The 26,635-nt window shown below is 39.2% G+C and overlaps 2 protein-coding genes across 2 annotated transcripts; one reads left to right on the forward strand and one right to left on the reverse strand.

Annotated features, from left to right (window-relative positions):
- The first annotated feature begins 4,497 nt into the window (after positions 1 to 4,497).
- On the forward strand, positions 4,498 to 15,964 carry LOC100698466 (adenosine receptor A1). The gene is made up of 3 exons (XM_003441379.5): positions 4,498 to 6,163; positions 11,202 to 11,493; positions 11,590 to 15,964. Exons 1-3 carry the CDS (start codon positions 5,829 to 5,831, stop codon positions 11,968 to 11,970), a joined length of 1,008 nt encoding a protein of 335 aa, XP_003441427.1. The 5' UTR covers positions 4,498 to 5,828; the 3' UTR covers positions 11,971 to 15,964.
- Positions 15,965 to 19,515: 3,551 nt separating this feature from the next.
- On the reverse strand, positions 19,516 to 24,454 carry LOC112846943 (uncharacterized). Its single transcript, XM_025907370.1, has 4 exons — positions 24,286 to 24,454; positions 23,761 to 23,885; positions 22,597 to 22,818; positions 19,516 to 20,634 (listed from the first exon to the last, which is right to left on the reverse strand). The coding sequence occupies exons 1-4, from the start codon at positions 24,404 to 24,406 to the stop codon at positions 20,614 to 20,616; spliced, it is 489 nt and encodes a 162-aa protein (XP_025763155.1). The 5' UTR covers positions 24,407 to 24,454; the 3' UTR covers positions 19,516 to 20,613.
- Between the last annotated feature and the right edge of the window lie 2,181 nt (positions 24,455 to 26,635).

The following is a 26,635-nucleotide window of genomic DNA, read 5'->3' on the forward strand; positions in this document are numbered from 1 at the left end:
CTCAAACTTTAAACCATAGGTGAGAACAGGAATTAAAGCTTTATGTTCACTTATTAAAAAGTGTCATATTCAGAGTTCTGAGGACTTGAAAAACACATGCCATCTTACAAATCAGCACTCCTTTAGATACTTACAGATGCACGATTAACTGTATGAAGAGAAATGAGAACAAAACTTTCAGCGTGGCATTGCTGTTAGTGTCAGACGGGCTGGTCTGAGTATTTCAGAAACTGCTGATCAACTGGGAAAAAAATGGCCAAAAGAGGAACTAGTGGGGAGCAAGATGCTTTCTCTAGAAAATGACTTGCTGCTGCCGAAGGTCAGAGAATATGACCGGCAGCAGCAGCAGTGTCTAGCCGCTGACGTTATTTTACCTCTAAATGCACACTGAACCTTAAAGGAAAGGGCGATGCAGCAGCATAAGACCTCGCTTGGTGACATCATGTCGGCTAAGAACAGGAAACTGAGGGTACGATTTGTAAGGGCTCGTCAAAATTGGACAGCAGAAGATTGAAAAACTTTGCCTGGTCTGATGGGTCTTTGTTTCTACTGTGACACTGATAATTCCTTGGACACGTTGGACCCCTTAGCAGCTGAACAGCACAGCCTAACTGAGTATTGCTATTGACCATGTCCATCCCTTCACGACTACAGTGTACCCATCTTCTGATGGCTGCTTCCAGCGATTTAATGCACCGTGTCACAAAGTTCAAGTCATTCTAATCTGGTTGCTTGAACATGACAATGAGTTCACTGTACTCAAATGACTGCCACAGTCACCAGGTGCCAATCGAATAGAGCTCGCTAAATCTGTGCCACCAGGAATTAAAGCAGTCCAGGCTGGTACCATCAAGGTGTACCTAATAAAGCGGCTGGTGAGTGTCTTTTTCTGTTTGATCGTGGCTCGCTCATCGTCCTGGGTTTTTGTTTAGTAATTGTTGAGTTTTGTATCCTTTATTGATTTTTGTTATTTCTTATGTTCACAGTGTTGCTCTCTGAATCCCCTGTTCTCATTTCTCAGATTCTGCATCCTCTTTTCATTTCCTCTCCTTGCATTTTAGTCCCTCTTGCCAAAGATGTGAGCAGACGAGGCAAGAAAGAGACAGTGGACAGCAAAGTCGAGGCAATAGGTGAGAGTTTTGAAGCAGTGTCAGTGAACTCAACTGTTTTATCATTTTTAAAATATTTTGGGTATCTTTTACTTAAATTCGCAACAGTGATGCAATGTGACGATATATTACGCCTCCGTGTTTAATCACACAGAGACATTTTTTTCCAGTGTTTCATTAAAGGCTTGAACTCATCCTCAATTATAGCTCCTCAGGCAAGACTCCTCTCTCCTCTGTCCTACAAATGCATTTTAGGAAATGAGACATCCTTCAATATGTCATACCAAGATTAATACTCGGGTCACGGGTAGAAGTAGGAGGGACAAACTGGACAATTAAGAAAAGCCTTCTGTGTTCCCGTCTCTGTTAAGATGTTTAGTGTCTTCACATATTTTTCTTATTCCCCGTCTTTGTCTTCCCTTCTGTTTCTCAAATTGCCTTTATCCCTATCTTCACCGCTTACTTTTCCAGCCTCGTGTGTCCTGTTCCAGCTTTTTTAAGATGCGTTGCTTCCATCAAGTTCAAAATGAGCTCATGTTTTTTCGTGAAATAGTAAGATATCTCAGATTAAACATTTGATATGTTTTCTTTTTCCTATTGTGAAAAAAATATGAGGTTCACAAATCATTCAAATTCATATCAGCGTTTTGGACTACATGCTGCAATTCTCAGAACAAAGCTCCTTTTCAGATTTAATGCAGGGAAGCCAATGACTTTGTGCACTGTCTAAAAACAGGGCAGAACAAATCCAAAGGTTTCATGATGATGTAAATGTGAGGGATGGGAGACGGGGATGAAGGCTGACAGTTGTTATAAAGTTTTGAAAGAAGGAAACTGTTATCTTGCTCACCATATAGAATGTTGCAAATCCTGAAAACAGCTTCCTCATTCGCCCTGAGTGGCAGATTTGTCACTGGGCATTTCACTTAAAACTAAGAGTGAGTCATTTTCAACTTGGAGCAAACTCTTAGTTGACAGACACTTTTGATATAAGACACACTTATACAGTATGAGTGAAAACTAAGGAAGCGTGAAGGCACACTCCACAGAGAGCCACCCATCCATTTGTAAGCATTATCTCCTATACTCCCCCCTGTTGTGCCTGGACCTTTCAGCATTCCCCCCCCCTTCATGACAGAAATCTACATGACACAGGGCTTCTGTGCTGAAAAGATGCTAACTTGCCTTTTTGTATATTTAAATCCAACTGAAGTAAATGACCCAAAACTAAACAGAAAGTCCTTCTTAGTGCTTTCCTACTTGAGATGTTTTGTACAAAATAAATTATTAAGGCATATTTTGAAGAGACTGGTTGAGCATTGGGAATATCACTTTAAATTATGCAGCATTTTGCACGTTTTACCCTCAGGTCATTTGATTTTCCATCCCGGAGGTCAGCAAATGAAGTGCTTGTAATATGAGGCTCATCCCAGCAGTAAAGTGAACAATCCCCTCCATTTAGGACTGGAGAGGGTTGACGAGGAGTTGCACGTTCTCTCCCTAAATTATCATGCTTCAACAGCCAGCACACAGATTTGACACAAAAGAGCTCGCTGCATGCTGGCCAAACATTCAGCAGATCTTTAAGAGGTCATTTCTCTAAAAGATGCGAGAGAAGTTTAGTTTCAGAAGCAGATTTTGATGTAAAATAATCATAATCCTAAAGATAAAACTGAATTTACTATTAGGCAAAGTCCAGTGAGGCCAGTTTAGTTCATTACTTGGAGCCAGGTGTTGAAGCTATAAAGCCAGAAGACAATAAAATCAACCAAAGAGGTTCCATCCTTTTTATTAGCCCATGCAGAGCTGCACTCTTTAATGAAAAAAATAAAAGGTTGTGTGCCATCAAATAAAAATTGTTCCTGAGAATGCTAGGCTCCCAAAGAGCATTCGTCATATTTCCTCTCTGGCTGCAGAAGGTCAGCACACTATGAATCACATAACCACCCTGGTCATTTATCATAAATATTAAGTTGTTCCAGGAAAGAAAAAAATTCACGTCTGGCAAATATTGATTAGGTAAAGTAAGACCACACTGCCTGTCCGGTTGTGCGCAGATTCACGCAGACACACACAGACACACACGTGCGCTTTGATTCACTGAAGTGAGGGAGGATGAATGGTGAAAGGAGGGAAGAAACTCAATGTTTATGCTACACTGAGATGAAAGGCTCAGCACGACAACATTCAGACTTTGTAACATGATTTATGCGTGCGTAGTGTTCTTAGTATGGAGATCACTGATACGGATCACACAAAAACATCCTTTAGGATGACTCAAAAACGAGAAGAGCCACAGCTCCCTTTTAAAAGTACAAAGTGCTTCTATCATCAGAATAAACAAAATCATTGGGAAAATTGACTTTTTTTCCTCTACACGTGTAGAGGAGTCCCCCTATAGGGACACAAAACTATTCTTAGCTCAGGTTTAGAGTTGTCTCTTTTCTCTGCCCAACAAAAAAGAAAACTGGGTGCTAACAAAACCTGATAACTTTTCTTTTACTTGTTTCAACAAATCAGCTTTGGATCACCTTCACACTGTACAGAAGGCTGCGGTGAGACTTTTAACTGGCACTAACAGGAAATTGCATATTACTCCAAGTTTGGCTTCACTTTATTGGTTGCTGGTAAATTTTAGGTTTCATTTTAATACTTTAGTTTTAACTTTTATGGCTGTACATGGCAAAGCTCCCCACGGTATCTCTGAAATTTAATATAGAAACAAAACAAACAAACAAACAACAACAAAAAAATCATGTATTATCACAACTAAGTTTACAAATACAAGAAAAATCACTTTAGGTCCCCCCAAGATGGCCGCCCCTCTGTGAGCTTTCTTCTGCTGGAGGTTTCTTCCTGTTGAAAGGAGGGTTTTCTCTGCTTTCTTTGTATTATTGTTGGGTCTTTACCTTACAATATAAAGCACCTTTAGGCAACTGTTGTTGTGAGCTGGCGCTATATAAATACATTTGAATTGAACTGTGCATCAGTCACATGGTAACTATGATATCTATGCGCATACATATAATAGTATGTGTGCCTTTCATTAAAGCATCATATATATGTCACACTTACATGTTTCAGATCCTCAGACTGATGCAAATATTCGACAAAGTTAAACTGATTAAATACAAAATGCAGTTTTTAAATGATGATTTCATTTATAAAGTGAACAAAGGCTATTCAAGCCTACCTGTGTGAAAATGTAATTGCCCACCAAAACTAGCTGGGCAGTCATTTGCAGCAAGAACTGCAATCACCCATTTGTGTTCACTGACAATGAGTCTTACACACACACACACACACACACACACACACACACACACACACACACACACACACAGACACACACACACACACACACACAAATGTGGCTAATCACAATTAATTCATGATTTAAGAGGAGTTTTTTCCGCTCCATGAATTAAATCGCCATTTAAAAACTGCAGGTTGTATTTACTTGAATTATTTTTGTTTAATATTGACATTTATTTGATGGTCTGAAACGCGTAACTGTGAAAAATACGAAAAAATCACTGGACAACAAATTGAGACACAATAACTGAGGAGGAAAAAGGTGCTTGATTTACAAACGGTTTTACAACAAGTTCTTGCTCTTTCAACAAAAAATGTAACATTTTACAGCCTCTGGAAGCGTGATGATGAAATGTAACGTTTTAACAATTAGTAAAGTCTTCGAAATTAACCTCGGCTTTAAGGGTGTCATGTCATGATCACAGGTTAAACTCTGAAGGTTTCGTGCAGAGTGATAGCCACGGAGGTTTTGCAGATTGGTGAATGACTCAGAGTGGTGACAGCGATGCCACTGATAGGCACGTGTACATTTCACACGAAGACGTGCACTTTTCCGGTGTGCGTATACAAAAATGGCATGCAACTTGTTTATGTCTCTGATATGTCTCTGGTCATCTGTATTCATCCCATTTGCTTTCCGTGAATCATCCTCAGTATGAACAAAGAGTCGCGGGCTTGTTTTTTCCACCACTTCTTACGCAGTGAGCTTTAATATTTCATATAGTAAAAAGAAGAAAAAAAAAATGACTAATGCACCTGTCACGAATCCATGTTTGATATTCTCCTCCTCGGAGCTCGGCGTGTCCACTCCCACAGAGGGCGAGCTTTCGCTTACAAAGAATTTCAAAGAAAGAAGGGAAGCTGTTAATCTGACGTCCCTGAGGATGTTTTTAAATTATTCTTTTGTGTTTTGTTTTCTGTTTTTTTGGTTTTTTACAAGGAACAAGTACCCCAAGGCATAGACATTTTTGTTTATACCAAGTAAGTGCTGATGAAATGAAGTGATAATCAAATCACTGGAATAAGCGGGATCTGTTTAGGATTCCCTGTTTATTTTTCCGACTTTTGACACATGCCCTACACCGAGGAAAGCTGCACAGCTAATCTGCTCTATGGGAACCTGCCTGTGACTCATTCAGTACCCGTCCTGTCCCTCTGCCAGCCGGACTGCGGGGGCCGCTCCATTCCCGGAATCTTCAAAGTTACGCGTCGGGCGCGTGGACAGATGTCCCGGACTACATTTGACAAGGAGAGGCACTACCTCCGAATCCGTGGGACATAAAACATGCGAAAAATAAGAAGGGGTGTCTCAGTCGACCCCCACAAACTCAAACAGGGAAGTCCTTCTACGTGTTCGGGTTTAATTTTCTCCGCTGAGCGCACACTCATCCAGTATCCGCGATCATGACTGTGGATGCTTACAAAGCTCTCTACATTGGCATGGAGGTGGTGATCGCCTTGTCCTCGGTCATCGGGAACGTAATGGTGGTCTGGGCTGTGCGCATTAACCGGTCTCTGAGAGACACCACGTTTTGTTTCATCGTCTCCCTGGCCTTGGCTGACATTGCGGTCGGAGCTCTTGTCATCCCCCTCGCCATAACCATCAGCATTGATCTCAAGACACACTTCTACAGCTGTTTGCTGGTCGCCTGCACAGTGCTCGTGCTCACACAAAGTTCAATCCTGGCGCTGCTGGCCATCGCCATCGACCGCTATCTGAGAGTCAAAATACCCATGAGGTAGGCCTAAAGGTGAATTCCTCTAGTTTTTAATATCTTGTCTCGTTTCTACAAGCCTTTGTGTCTGGATCGCTGCTGGGATCAAGGACACTCACCAAAGACGCTCCTGCCGGTTTCATGCAGGATTTTCATTTCACCCACCAGAAATTCGTGTAATACGTGGGGTAAAAGTGTGTCTAGCCGCTGACGTTATTTTACCTTAACAGCTCTGTAATGTCTCCACTTGTAATTATTGGTGCTGTAATAATACAGCATACGGACTTATCGGTGTTTATTAACACTTTCATTCATTTAACTATTAAACATAACTCCGATGTACCTCTCCAGCGCGCACTTCTAGTCAAAATAAGGTGCAAATTGGCAAAGTAATGCGTATTTTTCTCACATTTTGCAGCACATTTACCTTGATAAATAGATAAATATGTAGGTTGTCAGTCTGTGCTAAACAGAAAAATCTTGTTGACTTTTATTTTCCTCTTCTTAATTATATATATTGTTTAATTTTAAGAGTCATCGTTATAATAGGCATGGCTTTCTGTTACTGGTAACTTCTCTCATGAGGAGAAGCTGAGGTTTTGCACTCAGTACCTTATCATTTTCCACTTCTCCTTTTGTCTCACCCCAATATTTCTTTAATGAAAAAGTCTTTCTCGTCCACTTGAAGCTGGCTCGTTTGAAAATAAGCCTGTAAGAGTGAGGCGGAGAATGCATGATTGGTCAATAGGCTCATGGTGGTTGGTTGATGGATTACATAATTTGTCAAGTTGGCTACCAGCAGACACACACTGCTCTCTGTCAGTGCAGGGGCATTAATATGGGTTACAGTGACATTAGCCAGACAACAGTTCAAATATGTTATCTGTTATATGAATGCTATAGGTCTTGTAATAAATAAACTGTTATTTATTGCCTTCTCTTGGGGATCTCAGCCCCTTTCATCATAGTCTTGAGGTGTAGTTACCGTGTAAGACATTCAGCAGATGATTTACCCAACTCAAAAGCAGTATTAATTAATGTCTCCATTATATGAAGTAAAGTTTAGTAAGCACCATCTTTATTTTTCCTTTAAATGTATCAGTATAAATCATACCTCTAATAATCAGACATCAGGTCTTTTTCTTTTTGGGATGTCCTCCAGCAGAAACAGTGGTACTGGGTCTTCTTAACACAGACAAAAAAGGCAGCGCTTCTTACAGTGTTAGAAGATTGTGCAAAAGTTTTGAGCCGTCCCTCTTTTGCTTTCAGGGTCCAGACTTTGTTCTATTTTCTTAATGTGGTCTTGGGCCAATAGTTCTTTCTGAAGGTCTTTCAAAAAATGTTCTTTGGAAATTGTCTGCTTTTAGACTCATTTTCAGTCAACATATTTATGAATGAAGGGTGACTCAAGACTTTTGCACAATACTGTAAGCAGATATATTTTTCTTCCAATTTAGAGTATGTGCTTTAGCAACAGACTCCAATCTGGAGTTGAAATGCTTAGCACCTGCAATTTGTGTTTTACCGATTCGCAGCGAGCTGGTAATATGAGCCAGAAATTGAGTCCTCTTCCCTTAACTACCCCTGGGACTCTGGAGGGACACAGTTTAACAAGCAGTGATTGCTTTTTTTAGCTGAGGTGTTTGGAAGCACGTGGTCACGATAAGGCTGGTCTGATATTCGAAAATGCCTCGCGCGTCACTGTTTGGCTTAGCCGGATGATAGAATTTCCAGGTGGCAGATGAGGATCAAAATCCCAGAGGAAAGACGAGATAACTGGACTACAGTAGAATCCAGAAATCAATTTTTGGCAGACGGACTGCTCATCTGTATGCAGCCAGCCAACCATCCAAGGTTTACAAAAAGCTTTACAAAGACTTATGAGATAAAAATGTCACATGATGCCACCAGTGGGAAGGTCCACTCCAGACATGGTCTTTTTTAACTTCATTTCATTCATTTATCCTGTGTTATGTCTGCCGCACCCTGGCTGAACTCTTACTCTGTGTGTGTGTGTGTGTGTGTGTGTGTGTGCGCGCGTGTGTGTGTGTGTGTGTGAGAGGACAACAAGACAAAAAGGGGAAAAAGAGGAATGATGACAGTTTGGTTCTCACACATACCTGAATTTGTCAGTGTGTTTGTCGTAACCTTAGTGTGACTTTAGCCATAACGCAGCTGTGGTAAGAGCAAAGTACTAACATGCTCAATGACTTAATCTAAGTGAGTTAGCTTTTATTCCTTAGAAATGAAATTGAAAAAAAGCAGGCTGCCACAGGAATCCTGCATGAGTAACAGTTGCTGTTCACAAACCTATAACAGCAGCTCATTGCTTGTCAGAAACAGGAATGGTCACTTCCCAGGAAGATAACAAAGAATTTTATTGACTGTAATAACTCCCTAATTTCTTCTGAAAACCAGGAGCTTGTCAGGTCCTGTTTCTGGCTTACATATCACAGTATATCTTTATCTAGAAAGCTGATTTCTTGGAGCAACACTTTAGTGGCACGCAGAGATCTGTGATAAGTAAAGAAGTGGTAACTGCACAATGAACAAAAACACCAGTGCTATAATTCTGTCAGAACAACATGACAAAATGCAATGCCAGAGAAAGAAAGAAGAGCTAACAATCTTACCTTGAAAAACGGAATTATTTTGCAAGAAAACAGACCACTGCTGTTATCTGATTTGCTGTTGCAGATTGATTTGGTTGACTAATGTTCTATTAACTTTCTCTACACATAATGTATTATCATAAGTTTACAATTATTCCAGCATTGTCGCTCACTTGAACAGCAGATATTGGCTCAGAAGTCACAGTTTTACCTTTAGTGTTGGTCTTTTGTTTTGTTTTTCATACACTGGTCAGTTTAAGGTTCTTTGCGACTTTCAAAAAACCATAACTCTCATAATTTTTCTAGATTACTGGCAAGAAAATTTTTTAAATGCACCATGTGGATAAAAGTTTTAGTTTAACACCCGATAATCTTTTAATCAAGATGTTTTGCGTTCTGTTGCCTCAGGTGTATAAGACCATGCAGTCTGCCTTTAAAACCAATTGTGAAAGAATGAGCCATTCCAAATAGCTCACCCGGTTTGAGTGTGATCTTGCAATAGGAGGTCACTGTTAGGTCACTGTTGCAGCAAGTCAGTTTGTGAAATTTCTTCCATGCTAGATATTCCTCAATCAACTGTAAGTTGTATTATTGGAAAGTAGAAACATTAAGGAAGCGCAGCAACTCAGCCACCAAGTGGAGATCACATAAAGTTACAAACATCCTCTTGCATTCCGGTCAGCACAAAAACTGTGCGCTGGGAGCTTCATCCCATTGGTTTCCATAGCCAAGCAGCTCCGGTGGGTGTAATGTGTAGGTGGCCCCATGCTTTTGTCCAGTTAGTGTATATTAAATAGCCAATTTTACAAATTTTACAAAGCCCAAATTTTTAATTAATGCTTATTGCCATGGCCACAAATATATGGTATATATACTGGGGCAATCTGTTTTATAGTACAAATGTAATTCTGTACCAAAATGTGCAAAATAACATACCTGATTAAATACGCACTAATTTGCATAAATGTCATTTAGACCATGTGTAGTGAATAAACACTGGTTTCTGCCTTTAAGAGCTAGAACAGGCCATGAGGAAAAGATACGCATGATCATTTCTTCTTTCACTCTAGTAATAAATCAGGTCATGTGAAAAAGAAAGTTTTCACAGGGGTTTATGTAGCTCTGTGAAAAACAAAAGACACCTTTGCTGTTTCTATAGGAATTAATAGAGTATGTAGCAGACAGACTAATCATATGCACTTGATTAACTGATTATCAGTCAGTGTGAGCACCTTCACAAAAAGCAGATGTTATGGCAGTTCATTAGTCTGAAGCATTCAGGTGTGTGTTAACACATCTCCCAGGAGTGGACGTCCCAACAAATTCATCACGAGGTCAGATGGTGGACTGCTCAGACTCTACACGCCTCAGTTAGCATGTTAAATGTAAAAAAATCATGAGAATAACGTATGGTAAATATGTTTCATGATATGATCCCCACAAGTCTGCACAGAGTATAACTGTATATCCACGGTCTCCAACTCCAGGCCTCAAGGGCCGGTGTCCAGCAGGTTTTAGATGTGTCCTTGGTCCAACACAGCTGATTCAAATGGCTAAATGACCTCATCAACATGTCTTGAAGTTCTCCAGAGGCCTGGTAATGAACTAATCATATGACTCAGGTGTGTTGATCTAAAACCTGCAGGACACTGGCTCTCGAGGCCTGGAGTTGGAGACCCCTGCTGTATATGAATCAAATAACCATATGGTATGAGAAAAACACAGTAGAAGGCACTTTCTTGAGTAAAATATAGTTTCAGAGTGCCCAGCCATGACTTTACAATCAGCTGCCCGGCCCGTTGTGCAAGTCCCCTTAAACAGTTGTGACCTGTAGGGTAATGGATGTGTGACTTCTGGTGGTGTCCTGCGTTGTCTGCCACCAGGACCTTGGCAGTGGGTCCTTTGCGTTCAGTGAGTTTCTGGGTGGAGCCTTCCATGGATGGTGATTTTTCCATTGCATTCCACAAATGCTCAATTGGACTAGCATCCAGCAAGTTTTTATGACGAGCCAACACCACGGGCTCTTTAATGTTCCTGAGCAGATTGACAGGGTGTGACGGCGCTCACTGTTGTGTTGCAGCAGGTCACTGTCAGCTGGAGTACCGCAGCTATCGGTGTGCTTGGTCACTGCAGCAATGTTTAGGTGGGCAGGATATGTCAAAGTAGCATCCACATCAACACCTGGACACCAACTTTTCCAGCAAAACACTGAACAACACTTTGTATCTGCTTTAAATGTTTATGGAATGATTTGCCTTTTGTTTTTTCTTTTAAAAAGTCTTTAAATGCAGAAAACTATAAATAAAGTATAATATTATTTGATGTTTTAATAGGATATTAACTTATGTACATGTACTGTTATATAATTTCAAACAGTCCACAGTCAGTCATCTACCTGACTTCACACAGATTATTTACTCAGAGTTTCATCTTCTTTTTTGTTGCCATAGCTACAAGAGGGTGGTGACCCCACGGCGAGCAGGCACAGCAGTTTTATTGTGTTGGCTGGTGTCCATCATAGTGGGCCTCACTCCGATGCTTGGATGGAATAACCTGCAGCAACTTCGTAAAAATGGCAGCTTGAAAAATGACACCTTGGTGGTCTGTAAGTTTGAGACCGTCATCAGTATGGACTACATGGTCTACTTCAATTTCTTTGGCTGGGTGCTGCCCCCTTTGCTACTAATGCTCGCCATCTATGTTGAGATTTTCTACATGATCCACAAGCAGCTCAACAAAAAGGTGAGACCATCTTCTTCTTGTGACGGACAAATCTGAGCAAAGACTGTGTGAATAGTACATTTTTACACTGATATCATCTTCTTTAATTTGCCGTAGGTAACAGCAAGCCACACTGACCCGAGACGCTACTTTGGAAAGGAGCTTAAGCTGGCCAAGTCCCTCGCCCTAGTTCTGTTCCTCTTTGCAGTAAGCTGGCTCCCTCTGCACATCCTGAACTGCATCACTCTGTTCTGCCCGGGATACCATGAGGTTGGATTCATATACATCGCCATCATCCTCTCTCACGGAAACTCAGCTGTCAACCCCATCGTTTATGCTTTCCGCATCAAGAAATTCCGCACAGCTTTCCGGAAAATCTGGAAACAGTACCTGCTCTGTCGGGATCCGGTTGGTCGTCTTCCTCAAAGAGGAAGCCAGAGAGGTCAGAGTCACGACAGGAGGCTGAGGCAGAATGATGACGACGACGATGACGTGTGACCTTTGGTAACTAATTGGATTGCCGTGTTACTATCAAGTGTCAGAACACTTGTTCGCAAAGTGGAAAGGACACCGGGTTTATTGTCAGGCTCGACAGGTTTACTGGTCGAAATGGCTTTCAGAGGATGTCCAATGTCTGAATGATTTGCTCCAACCACATGCACCAACAAGGAGAGAGGATTAAAACTCAGCTCGGGGATGAGATCAACACTATAAATCATACTGATTTCTCCATTGGCTGACAAAATACCGATTGTGTTACATGGGACAAGCACTCCCTCGCTTTCAAAGCCAATTTTTTGGACTAACTAAGTGTATATTTGGAGCACATGTGGTACAATAATAGTGTCTGCTGTACTGTTTTCTTTTTTTTTAACCTAATTAAAACTCATGGCCTTTTTCATGTGATTGATCTCCAGTATTTGTCCTAGTGTGTGCGCTATCTTAACATGCTTTGTTCTGTGGCCTTGAGGACAGAAAATGTAACAAAGAACTGAAGCAAATTGCAGCTTAGTGTTAACAGTGACAGTTTGTTAAACAGGAAGCTCAGCGGTGTGAGGGTATAACTGGAACTGTTTGTAACTAATCAAACTCGTGGACTTTACAAATGTGTTGACCTGTTCTCATTTCCAACTTGTCATGTATTAATGATCAGGACACATTATTTAGCATCATTGTTCAATGTACAGCGCAGTCCAATACAAGTCAATAGAAGTTCCCTAAGTGAGGAAATGAGACACTATGAGACCATGCGCAAAAGGGCTTCACTGACATGCAACCGTCAGTTGCAAATGGAAGATGTTTGCCTTTGTCATTGTGAAATGATGTATTTTAACTCAAACCGGTTTTTCTCCTAAGCCTTACCAAAGTGCTTAAAGAACTCAAGTCTGAGCAGTTTTTATTTGGATCATATTTTCTAAATGTGGCATTTTTCTGAAATTTATTTACGTTTTTGAAGAAAAAAAAGGCACACTGATGATTTAGAGGTCTCAAGAACTCCTGTATCAACTATGATACACTTGGTGTTACAGGGTTAATAATAAGGTTTATAAAGCCCCCCCCCTGCAAGGTTATGGAAATGGTTGTGACCTGTCTTGTGTGTCTTTGGTGGCAGTGTTTAGTATTTAAGGATGCTCCCAGTTAAGTCTATTCAGGAGTCTGTGAGTGTTATGTTTCCTTTATATATGATGTTTATTTCCTAACATACAAATTAATGAGCAACTTAACTATCCAAATCTAACAAACACGAGGGGGGAAAAGTGGCTCCAGACAGGTTTTTAACTCTTGTCTCAAGGGATGAGTTTAAAATTCACCAAATCACACCTGCCTCCTAATGCAGGCCTTCATTCTTCCTCGAGTGCAGATCAGTCATGGAGTTCTTACTGTAAAGGGGTTACCCTTCGTTTTTGGACTTGACAAAGAGATTTCTGACCGAGTGCCAGATTGTGATAAATTAGCAGTGAGAAAGGGCTTGATGTGCTGTTAATTACCACATTTGAAGATAAGGCTTTTTGCATTACTGAGACTGTTTGAATGATAGTAGCTTATCAATCAAAAATAAAACAGCAGAGAATTTATTTGATGCTGATAATTGTAAATTGGACAGCTGTAATTACCACTGATCTAGCTATAGTAACCATATAACTATACATCAAAGCATCACAAGAAATCTATATATCTATAAAACTGAAGGGATGTTGGAGCAGCACCATCTACTAAGCTCCATCCAATCTCCTCATTTAACTCTATAATGTACTGCACATGTATTACTGAAGCCCTTTCTAATACTCACAGGTGTTAGGTATTGGAAACAAAAAGAAAAAAGAAAAAAAACATCTACTTGTGAATCTTTGTGAGAAATATTTAACAGTATAGGATCATTAAACTGTCTCTGTGAATTTTTTTTTTTTTCGCTAGGCTGCTGAGCTAAACCAACCAGCATTGACCTCAAAGTGGGTGACTTTTATTTTTAACATAACCAGTACATGCTGAGATGGGACTGCTGACTCCAATATTATGTAGTAACATACGTAACTCTGTGTTTAAATGTTAACGGGAGATACTGTCTAAAACACACTGCTGAGCAGCAGCTGCATTATCTCTGACACGTCCTCTTGCAGCTGTTCATCAAATGAGCCAGTTGTGAAAATCATCTTCCAAGCTTCTCTGTTGTTGTGCGAGCTGTAAATCAAAAATAGAAGTATGTTGCTGCGTATGTTGATTTATATACACAAAGCTGCATTAGGAGGGTTTTTTTGACAAAGGCAGCAGACTTCTTCCCAGAGTCATGTACACACACGTACAGTTTGCTCATTGTATTTCCAGCACCACTCATGTACTAATGGTTCATTCTGTTTTTTTACTTTGTGCCCATGCAAATTATTGTTAAAGCCATTAAGTCTACAATTTAGTTTATGTTAAGTGTATGACAAAGTTAAATGTAATTGAATCGACTCCATCAAAGAGTCCATTCAAAATTTTCACATCAAATTTAACTTTGATGAAATCGACTCATGCAATTGCATAACTGACCAACACCACAGCGTTTTTTTCAAACTAACTGAAGTTATTGTTCTGTTTTTTTTTTGTTAACCATTAGTAGACTGTGGGAAAGTGAACACAACAGGAGTGAATGTCATTTTGCAGTGTGAGTCCACACTGGCTGCTGCTTTCATGTTTTTCATTTCTATACATATAAAACTGTCTGTTGTCTTTTACTGGACCAGTGTGAAGTCTTCAGAAATCATTTGTGCAATATTCTCTCTATTCTATAACAGTATCAGAAGAAAATCTGCAGTGTACATATTGTACGTGTAGAAACCATTCATTCAGAATCAAGAGCTATAATAATGGGCTCGTTTGTCAGTATCTAATTACTGTATATAGGAATATGTGACTCTACAGGTCAACAGAGTTATGGAGAAGGCAGAAAGCAGATTGCTTGTGAATGTGCAAAATGTTTCAGTGCACTTAGTGTTGTTTGACATGCTGTTGGAAAATACACAAACAAATCAAACACAAGACAAACAAAATGAAGCTGCTGTCACTGTGCTGACTGCAAAGAATGTAATGAGACATGGTACCAAGAAGTCTGGATATTACTAAAAGAATTTCTTTTGGATGTAATAAAACATTATCGCTTGTCATCCAGTCAAATCATGTTAAGGCTTAGATAACAGGCACCACGAGGTGGCATCATCTGGTAAATGTATGACACACATAGGTTAGCTCTTATTTTTTCGTGTATTTTAAATATGATTTCATAAGGAGGTTTTTGTTTGTTTGTTTGTTTGTTTAAAATAAATCTTCTCTTACCTTTAGTTTTGCCAGAGGGGAATACTGAGTAAATCTGTACTGCAGTCACTGTGACTTTCCATTTCCTGCTCAGCTGCTTTACAATGCCTGCTGGAATGAAGCCATTGTTAATGTAATTAGTTCCACTTGTGGCTATTTCTACTTTGGAAAATCAAACTGCAATGAAAATGATGCGTAATCTGATTTGTCTGGACTCAGTATACACTTACCGCACACTTAGGTACACGTTGCTACCATTGGGTCGGATCCCCTTGGCCTTCAGAATTGTAAGTTCTTCGTGGCATAGATTCAGTAAAGTGCTGCAAACGTTCCTCAGAGGTTTTGCTCCATATTAAAATGAAGCATCACACAGTTGCTGCAGATGTCAGTTGCACCTCCATCATGTGACTCTCATATCTCAATTAAGCTCTACTGAATTGGCATCTGGTGACTGTGGAGGCCATTTAGGTACAGTTAACTATTGTCATGTTTAAGAAACCAGTTTGACATGACACGGCTGGTGCATTAGCCTGCTGTAGTAAACCACAGTGTACCTTTATAAAAGGATGGACATGATCAGCATCATTACTCGCTGTAGTGTCTAAATGATGCTCAGTTGGTACTAAGGGGCCCTAAATGTGCCAAGAAAATATCCCCACACCATTACACCACAGCACCAGCCTCAACTATTGATACAAGGCAGGATGGAGCCATGCTTTCATGTTGTTTACACCATATTCTGACCCAACCATCCAACTGTTGCTCCACAAACTGAGACTCATTGGACCAGGAAACATTTTTTCTCATTTTCTCTCATCGTAATTTGGTGAGGCTGTGAAAAATGTAGCCTCACTTTCTTCTTCTTAGCTGACAGGACTGGCACCTATGTAGAGCTCAGCCCATCGGCTTCACGGTTGTGATCTTCTGCAGACACTGGTTGTGAGGAGTGGTTATTTGAGTTACTCTTCCCTTCCTACTAATATTATTTAATTATCATTTCAACTGCTGTAACAAAAGAATTTCCCAAATATGGGATGAATAAAGGAATTCTCATTTAATTCCTATCAGCTGGAAGCAGTCTGCAGCAGTCTACTCTGACCTCTGACATCAACAAAGCATTTTCACCCACAGAACTGCAGCTCACTGGATATTTTCTCTTTTTCAGGCCATTCTCTGTAGACCCTAGAGATGGCTGTTTGGGGAAAATCCCAGTAGACGAGCAGTTTCTGAAATATTCAAACAAAACCCCTCTGACGCCCACGGTCACGTTCAGTCACTTGAACTACCGTCCATCTCCATTCTCATGCAGGTCGTCTTGATCATGTTTAAAAGCAATGAGTGACTGAGCAATTAGACACTTGTGTTAACCTGCAGAAGGGCAGCTGTACCACTCAAATATGAAGATTAACATTATTGCAGCACACTTTATCAGAAACAGAGCAGTCAGATACAAAATATGAAGTTGGTGAGTTTGAGGAAAGTTCAGTTTACATTTGAAGTGTGTAACATAGACGCCAATGAAATGTTTGTGCAAAGACAGGACATTAAAGCAAAAGCTTTGGAAGTACTGCATTAATCATATACTGCTGTCCACTACAACTTAAGTTTTGCCATTCACAGTTTGAAGACATTGAATGAAAAAAAAACATACTGAGTTTTGTCTGCATGTATGTGTGATGCATTTGAATACATATAGAAACTTTAAGGAAAGCACAGTGTCTATAAACATAGTGAACAAATTCCAGGCCAGACAGCAGCACAACAAGATGACACCATGCCAGCAACTATAACACAAGGCAAAATTGTAGTGGGTGTAAATGACTTCTGAATTAAACACAAGTGAAGCAACAAGATTTATAGTTCTGTGAAGGCGTTGCATCGTGTCAGGACTGCCAGCAAGAATTTCTCACATATTTATGCGCTCTCTTTGCTTTCCACCTTCCACACCTGGGTGAAAACCTACAGTCAGATGCCTTTGAGTCCCAGTGTGAAAAGCAGTCAGAGGCAGCAACGGAGAAAAGCAGAAAACACTCCCTTTAAAAGAGGCTGGCAGATAAAACTGTTCATGTTTGATATCTCCAAACTTTATACAAACTAGTGTTATGGTTTGTTCTTAATCCCCCTCTGCAGATGTATTGGTTTTTTGGCTATTGCCATACTGGCATCTAGCAGAGAGCTGATTTAGTGTGCAGTGCTGCACTCTACTGGTAGCTGCTCAGAAATAACTAGGATGATAATAATAAAACTATCTACAATCAGAAGCATCACAGGACTGGGAGGAGTTAACAGATAACATTTTTGTTTGCTTACATGGAACCAGAAGATACACGCAAGTCTATGCAAAGTTTCCAGTTTGATATTACTGGAAGGAGGACAGCAGGAATGTTGTACCTAATCTTATTTATGCTATTGCAAATTTGGTCCTTCTGCCAACACGTCAGGAGATCTCAGGGCGCAGGAGTGGAAAGTGAGTTCAAGTAAAACATTAATATGAACAAATAATCAGAACACACACACACACACACACACACACACACACACACACTGGCCACTCCTTTAGGTACATCTGTTTGAGCGTTTGTTAAGAAAAATATTTAATGGGCCAATCACATTCCAGCAACTCAATGCATTTAGGCATGTAGACACGGTCAAGATAACCTGCAGCTGTTAAACCAAACGGCGGAACGGGGAAGAAAGGCTACTGAAGTAACTTCCAGCGTAGCATGACTGTTGTTTCCAGAATGACTGTCTGAGTTTCAGAAACTGCTGTTGACCTCCTGGGATTTTCCCCACACAACCACCTCTAGGGTTTACAGAGAATGGTTTGAGCTGATAGGAAAGGAACAGCAACTCAAATAACCACTTGTTCCAACCAGGGTAGGGCATGTCTGAATGAATATGTTAAAGCAGGTGGGATAAAGCAGCAGAAGACCACTCTTGTCAGCTAGGAACAGAAAACTGAAGCGACATTTTAACAGGCTCACCAAACTTGGAGAAGAGACGACTATGAAAAAAAAAAAAAAAAAAAAAAAATCTAGATCTCAATCTAGTGGAGCACCTTTGGAATGTGGTGGAATGGGAGAGTGTGAGATGTGCAGCCAACATCAATATACACCAGAATCATTGAACCTATTCAAGGAAGAATTAAGGGTGGAAAAAAAATGAGATTCAACCTGTTACCAGCTAGGTGTAACTAATGAAATGGCCAGTGAGTGTGTATGATGACTATAGTTAAACTTGTCTCCTGGGTTATCACACTTTAATATTCCAGAGTAATCAGCTTAAATCAACAGATGCATAAACCCCGTAGACTGGCAGTAAACAGCATTGAATGGAAAGACACTCAAATGTATATTTAGTCACAAAAACTATTCTATGTCCTCTGGAAATGTTTTAAGACAAAAACAACTAAACAAAGAGATGCTAAAAAGTCATAAGATGGGATCATTGCGGTCGCATTTGTGTACGCAAATATGCTTTGATTTTTTTAGGGGTATGAATACTGCATACTGCAAAAGTACATCTTTGGTGTGACGCATGTATATATATGTGTGTGTGTTAAAACAATAATTCAATGATACTCAAAAAGATTTTCAAATTCTTTTTTTATTGAATTATTAGAAAAATTACAAAAAGAAAAAGCCTAGTTGCGCTTTTAACTGACAACAATGTGCAAATATACAGTCATTTTTTATTTGCTTCATCTTTTTGCTTTTGTTGCTGTGTTCAATGACATCATCGTACAGCACCGATAACCAGGATTTCCTAATATCTGCTTTATTGATTGCCATCAGCGAATCTCTAGCATTAACTGATTTTTATCCATCACTGTATAATCTAGTTTCCTAAATTTAAAGATACAGTGCTTAACAAATGCTTTTAAAATTGATTAAGCACTGTCATTGATGAAATAACAAAACAAAAAAACTCTCCAAAAGTTGAATCTGTTCATCTGGACGTAGCGTTTTGTGGGAGAAACGTTTCGTCACTCATCCAAGTGACGAAACGTTTCTCCCACAAAACGCTACGTCCAGATGAACAGATTCAACTTTTAGAGATTTACTTTCCTGGATGATTGAGAATGCATCAAAAACAAAAAAACAAACATTATTTTAGAAATCCTGTCAAAAACCTACCTAAAATTAATGAATTCACTGAACTTAATTTGAGCCGGCACTAACAACTAATTTTTCTGTTCAGGAACGCAGGTAAATAACTGTCATTTGGTCTCTTTGTCTGTCTTGTAAGTGCTTTACTATTGTTTCAGATTTTTTGTAAAACAGCAAATTTGAAAATTCATGGATAACATGAATTACACTTTAGCATTAGAAATATAATTTCAATTAAAACCCTTGTCCATAATGTTGGATTAACCATTAAATTTAACTAAATACCACTACTGTTATTTTAGGGCAGCTGTGGTATAAACCTTACCATGGGTGGTGGTCTCATAAATTTGTTAATCGCTGAAGACTTAAGAGTCATTTAGAAGAAACAAATAAGAAAATAAAACATGTTTTACCAGCTGACATACAAATTAATATTTTAATAAAATTGGCACATCCCTAATGGCAACGTGTGTGTACCTACGTTTGAAGTTGTTCAGTTTTTCCCAGTGCAAATGTGTCATCGTGAAAAATATTAAATAAAATGCAGACATAAACAAAACAACCTGACAGCAGGTTCTTCATCATCTGATGGCTCAAGATATGTTAGACTACCTGCATTTTACTAAACTGTTTTCAAACACCTGAATTTAGAGCTCGATCAAAAATAGCAAAATGTAATGAGTATGAAATCTTAACATGCTGGGTTTTGCAAAAGGGACAAATCCCTTTTTTAGGAAGGGTTTTCCCCATTAAGAATTCAAAAGACACCTAAACTTATTAAATAATGCTAATTAATCTAATCATTTTCACCTTACTGAGAGATGCTAGAGCCTCCCAAAAGACAGCACTTAGACAATAAATAGACATGATTAGAGGCTACCCCACTGATTACTCAAAAGAATCTCCCTTAAGATCATGATGTAGTGAAGATCCACTAGTATCATATTTTTATATTATTTGCCCCTTATTTATTAACCCATTCAGGGAGAGCATTTCAAGTAATACAATTATTTTATCACCATATATAAAGCCAAGAATCACTACATGGGCTCAGCCAAACAGGAACTTGAATAAGAAAGTGTTCTGTTTTTTCCCCCCCCTCTCTTCTCATATAATAAACAGGCTTAGTGTGTGATAACATGTCTGCCTGTGTAATAGCAAATCCCTGAACAGACATTTAAGAAATTAATACCCAGTTTGATTGTAGAGCTCTATGAGGTTGGTTTGGCTGGATTTAGTCTCAAACAGGTGCAACTTTGCCCTGAAAAATAACAAAAATGCACACAATTAAAAGACATGAATTTGTATATGTCACTGAAACATTTCAGATATTGCACACAGTGTACAATACAACAGTAATGGCCTTTTAATAATTTTTTAAACTGCAACTGAATCCAAAATTAAAGATGACTTAACTAAAATAAGATGGTGGTTCAGGTCAAAGACAGACTAAGAATGACCTACAGATTCAAAAATCATCCAAGATTAAAGTTCATTTCATGTTGTAAAAAATGCTGCATAACAAGGTCATCTGCAATTTCCTGTGGAGTAAGGCAGTATAGCCTCAGTAACTTGCCAAGTGCGTCAGGTTTAACCAGTTCAATCAGGACAAAGTGCAGTGTCCTTTTAATAAAACACAAGAAACATTTATACAAAAAGACTCTCTGACTCTTTTCTCCACTTCTGTAGAGCTTTGGTTACATACACTTATCATGGGCGTGAATGTCAAGGTAATTTGGGGCTTTTAATGATTTGTTTGAACTGTTATTTTTCCAGGGTGGAATATCTGTACTGCATACATCCCAAATACCTTGGTGCACAAATTTATTTTGGATTTTCTCTAATCCACATAGGTCCAGAAGTGTGTATACAGGCTTAAATACACACACACACACACACACACACACACACACACACACACACACACACACACACACACACACACACACACACACACTTACTTCACAATTTTAGTAGCAATCGACAAGCTTCAAGTTTGAAGCCATCTGTCATCAATCAATTTTCTCTCATTTCAGATCTCTTTATTATATTTTCTGACTACCGGTCATTCTCATTATCCATTACACATCTATTTATTCCTTAATCTGTATTCATTTGTTTTTCATTTTGGATATTCTCTAATCTACAGAGTAAAAATTATACAAATCTTTGAATAAGAGGTGTTAAAGGTTCAACAGTTTTGTTTCAATTGACAAAATTAAGGCCTATTAACTTCTTGTTTGTAATCATGACTAAATATAACTGATAGTTTCTCTTTGGCAGTATAAAAAGGATTTGTTTGTCAGCACTTAGTGGATTGACCAATACAATGGGAAAGTCCAAGGAACTCAGGGAAGATCGAAGGAGGAGGATATACAAGTTGGCAAGGTCTCTCGGAGCCATTCATAAACAACAGCTTATTCCAAAACCATCAATTCAAACAGTTGTATGCAAGTATAGGTTATTTTTAGTTTGTTGCCACTTTGTCAAGGTTTGGATGAAGACCCATACTGTCACTATCACATGAAAAGAAACTGACATGATCACTGTCAACATAGCGGAGAAAGTTTTACATCACCATGAACTGAGAGTACCAACCAAGAATGAAAACCCTGCTCCAAAAATCGATGTCTCCAAGCTTGGACGAGCAAAATGCTTTTTGGAGAAATGTTTTGAGATGAGACTAAGATTGAACTATTTGGCCACAATGACAAGAGGTACAGTTGTGCTTAGAGGTTTTCAGCTTAGGGACCTTTAACCAAATATTAATGCAGGTGTATATATATATGCCTGTGTGGATTGGAGAAAATGTATGAGATATATGCCTTACAGTGATTTCACCCTGGAAAAAGAGCAGTTCAAAGAAATCAGTAAAAGCCCCAAATTACCATGGTATTCTATTACAAGTGTATTTACATAAACATATTGTTTAACCAATATTTGCAGTGGGACAATTGAAAGGCTACTTCAGCTGTCATTTTTTTCAGTGTCTGACCTCCGACCTTATTATGATTAACATCTAATAAATCAAATCTATTTGGAAATCCCAAGTCTCCTCATTCTCGAGTTATTGCATTAACAAAAAAAGAAGAAGTAGAAAAGGTTTCAACACAGTCCATCCGGCAGTTTGTCATCAACACCCCAATCAACCTTTTTTGGCTGAGGGTTACTGCCATATTTTGACTTAAATCTGAAGTAATCCAAATCTTAAAACTTTACTTACCCATCCACCTTTCTCAGTGAGCCATTTGCCCACCCGATTCTTGAGGAATGAAGCCATGGCTGTCTTGACAGTCTCTTTCATCTCTGGGTATGATTTTTTCAGATAAAGTCCAATAGCTGCTGAGGCCTGGATCAGCTGCATCTCTGGAGCAATGTCAGCGTTCTGAGCGACATGACTCTTACACAGGAGCTCCACGCCACGTTCAAATGCAGCCTCTGTAGCCTGGGGTGAGAGGAGACGGTAGTTTATAAGAAGCTGGAAAACAAACATCCTAATAACTCTGACCACATCCATTCATCATCTTTAATTGACACCAATACTTTATCTCCTAAATTATCAGCATACAACAGAGCCTATTTTATTAAAGAAGAATTGACTCGAAATTTCAGAATATGCTTTATGGTGACAAAATTAGACAATTCTTTATTTGATATATGTTTAGTTTACCTTGGGGAACTGTATGTGCATGTTTTGGGTATTTATATTCACTCAATGGAGTGAAATGGGGGGAAAAAGTGCCACACAAGTGTTCTGCTGAGCACATTATATTGCCAAGAAGTATGGTTTATATTAAACTACATCACCATACATCCAGCTCATCTTTGTTAGTGGCTATTATATAAGCCATGCACTAACCAACCACTCTGTTAGGTACACTTATTCAACTGTTTTTTAAGGCAAATATCTGAACATGACAACAACTAGTAGACTGTAGTCAACTACAGTCAAATGCCTCCACAGGGGGCAGATCTCAAGGTTGAGAAAAACCCAAACCTTAGAGGAACATTTTCAGCACCTTGTTGAATTCATGAAGAATTAAGAAGAATTGCTACTTCCTGGTCCAACCCCAAACGGCCTGGTGAGTGTTTTAGTTGCTCTCTCATTTTTATCCATTCTATACATTTTTCAAATATTCTGTTTAATGCGTTTCATGGTGACTCTGGTGATGATCTAAAACCGAAATGAATAGTCCAGAATCAAACTGGGACTTGAAGCTCTTCCCATTATCTAACACTCCCATGATGGCACTAGCTCAGCTGTTATAAAACCAAACTGGACACTGTAGATTTAGAAACTTAAAACAGTTTACAATCATCCTGCTGCTGTTCTGTGTGAATGATGACATTGAGGACATTATATAAGGATGTGGTTTCATGGGTTTACCTCTGTCGCTGCGGTTTTCTTCAGCTCATCTAATGCTTTTTTAAAATTGGGGTCCTCATTCAGGGCATCGGCGACAGCTCTCAGTTTATCAGCGATTATAACCGGGTCAAAATCGTTTTCATCTCCTTTAAAAAAAAATACAGAGAAGCAGACGGTTAATACGTTTGTCATATTAACACTGACAGTCTTCCCTGTATTGTATGTTAGACCTGCTAACAACAACAACAAGCAGTGGGCGAAGGCACTGAGATGAACTCCGTGGGGTATAAGAGGAAAAAAAAGACAAAACATTTAAATGACACACTCAACACGTCTTCTTCATGTTTTAACATTGCCTAATGTTTGCTAGGAGCGAATTTCGACTGTAACAGAAATAAAACAAGGAAGCACTTCAATGCCAACCATCCAAAAATGAAAGCGTTTACAGTAAGCGTTTTAGCTTACTGTAACTGGCTAGCTTACTCGGTTGGGTCGCCCGCCAGTATAAAAGAAACGTTATATTTTACATACAAAAGCTGCACTTACCTGGACTGTCAGTCTCCAAATGACAATCTAACACACGGGACTTCACACTGTCCTCGTCGTCAAACAGGCATTCAATTATCTTTTGCGTTTGCCACTCTACATTTTTTTCAGCCGGCGCCATAGCTATGACTAACTATAAGCAGGCCCAAGAGCGAGGAAGAGTTGGCTAATTTCCGGTGTGTGCCACTCCCCTCTCACCATCCACCTATCCATGTATTGGAAAATATCGGATTAAAATGATAGTATCATGTTTACGCACAAACACCTATAATTTTATTCTTTTTGTGCAAATAGGCTACATTAAACGTTAAACAATGAAGTCTGTAACGTTTTACATTCTTCCTGCATCCTGTTTGATTTGAGTATACACCTGGAGTCCTCTGTTACGGACATCATTTTCATCCGGGTGTTGCGGTCAATACTACATCATTGCATTAGTCTCAACTTTTATTCGGTCACTTTGAATCTATTTAAAGGCGTACGGGAGTGGGTGAGGCTGTGTTGTGACGGTTGAGTTTTCTTCACTTTAAAAAATATTGCATCATTTCCTGGTGATCTCCAACCGTGACTGATCTGAAACGAACCATACCCCACTCATAATCCAACGCTGAAATTAAACGTGTGTGAGAACTTCTATTTGGGCACCAAAACTCATTGGTGATGTAGATCCTTTATGGGGTGCTCAACAGGGTCGGCAGCAGACCATATGAACTAACCAGATAACTAACTATCTTGGACTGCAAATACAAAGCAGGAGAGTTTTGGTCTGGGAGTGGTTCGTGAACTCACAAGACACTGTGTTTGTGAGTGCAATATCCTTGACACATTTCCTTCTCCCTTTTCTGATAATTTCAGAGCAGGGTCATGCTTTTTATGCTTTTCATTATCAAATTGTATGAACGAGTGTAACTTACAGTTGAAGTGTATCAGCAGAAGTCATAGTGACTTTACTGGGCGGGCCTACACCCCTGAGGCCCGTCCATGCTGAAACGCCATTAAATTTCATCATAGCACCCCTAAAACAACTATAGCAATAGTATTTATATTAATATCTTTTGATATTGTAATCTAACATTTCCTCTATTTCCCAACTTGTCTGTTAGAGTCGCTTCAGGTTAAAACAAGTTCTTGATGTCATGATGTTACACTGCATTCACACAGACGCTCTGATGTCTTCCACAGTGTGGCAAGGTCATTGCGTGTTTTCAGAGAAAGCAGCAGCCCATATTCAGTTAGAGTATTGTTGTAAAATCATATAAAATCAGCCTTTTATTGGTAGTAAAATCTGTTTCACTGTTGCATTTACCTTTTGGTGACAGCACAAAGAGAGGAGAGAGGAGAATAGAGATGCAGGGAAGGAGAGAGCATATTCATTTATATGAATGGTAGCATTTACCAGGATTAAAAAACTTTAAAGTAAAAGCAACTCCATTACCAGTTCGTTTCTTGTGAGTGGTGTGATTTTTTTTTCTTTTAATATCAGTACCTAATAATGCTACTTTAATTGCTTAAAATAAAGTGGACTATCTTTATGTGATTAAGACAGTGTAAAAGAGACTGGACCTGTGCATGCGTGTTCTTTCTCGTACCTACTTTGCTGATCAAAACACCTGAGCCTTTGCCTCAGGTTTGATAAAGTGTCCACCCTAAAACCGATGTATTATATTGAAAGGTTTGAACATTCAATCTGAATCATTCTTATAAACCTTAAGGTCACCTAGCTACTGTTTTTGAAGATAATTTTGTAATTACATAATTTACAAGAACAGACACTAGAAACACAACCTGTTGTGCAGTTTATCTCCAGAAGATGGCGGCATTCACCTTCTGACCATGCCCTTTCATGAGCGCTGCCCCACCCTGGCGCAAACACAGTGGCTCTTGGACACCAAGACAATAGTTTGAGCAACATCTACATTATTCATTCTTAATTACAACATGTGGTGATACATGTTAGAACACTGTGTGCATATGCATCTGGATGATTATATGTGCACACAAAGCAGAACCGTTAATGCATCATCCCATACGCTGCATAAACACCATGATTTTTAACCAATAGCTCAAATTTAAATCTCGATGCAAAACAAGGAGCGCTGTCTCACAGTACACCTACATTTCTAGCTGTGAGTATGAGATTTGTGGACAGGGGACCATGATATTTCAGCAGAGATCAATACAGTTTTTGCGATTTATTTTAGATTAGCCTGAGCTAACTTGGGGCCAGCCAACACTTTGATTTCTAAAAGACAGCACAATAGCTGCTAAAGGTTCCCTTTTTCTTTCATTAGTGCCATACAAGAATGATGTTGAATTTTGTGCTTATGATATTTATTAATGAAACCATGTA

The sequence above is a fragment of the Oreochromis niloticus genome, linkage group LG5 (genome assembly GCF_001858045.2).
Source record: "Oreochromis niloticus isolate F11D_XX linkage group LG5, O_niloticus_UMD_NMBU, whole genome shotgun sequence".
Classification (NCBI taxonomy): Eukaryota; Metazoa; Chordata; class Actinopteri; order Cichliformes; family Cichlidae; genus Oreochromis; species Oreochromis niloticus.

Bases quoted from the DNA above. Each gene is read 5' to 3' on its own strand.
- LOC100698466 (XM_003441379.5), top strand. From the start codon at position 5,829: ATGACTGTGGATGCTTACAAAGCTCTCTACATTGGCATGGAGGTGGTG. The intron at 6,164-11,201 runs GTAGGCCTAAAG...TTGTTGCCATAG, and splicing joins AGAGTCAAAATACCCATGAG to CTACAAGAGGGTGGTGACCC. The intron at 11,494-11,589 runs GTGAGACCATCT...AATTTGCCGTAG, and splicing joins ACAAGCAGCTCAACAAAAAG to GTAACAGCAAGCCACACTGA.
- LOC112846943 (XM_025907370.1), bottom strand. From the start codon at position 24,406: ATGGCGCCGGCTGAAAAAAATGTAGAGTGGCAAACGCAAAAGATAATT. The intron at 23,886-24,285 runs GTAAGTGCAGCT...TTTTTTTTAAAG, and splicing joins TTTGGAGACTGACAGTCCAG to GAGATGAAAACGATTTTGAC. The intron at 22,819-23,760 runs GTAAACCCATGA...CTCTCACCCCAG, and splicing joins AGAAAACCGCAGCGACAGAG to GCTACAGAGGCTGCATTTGA.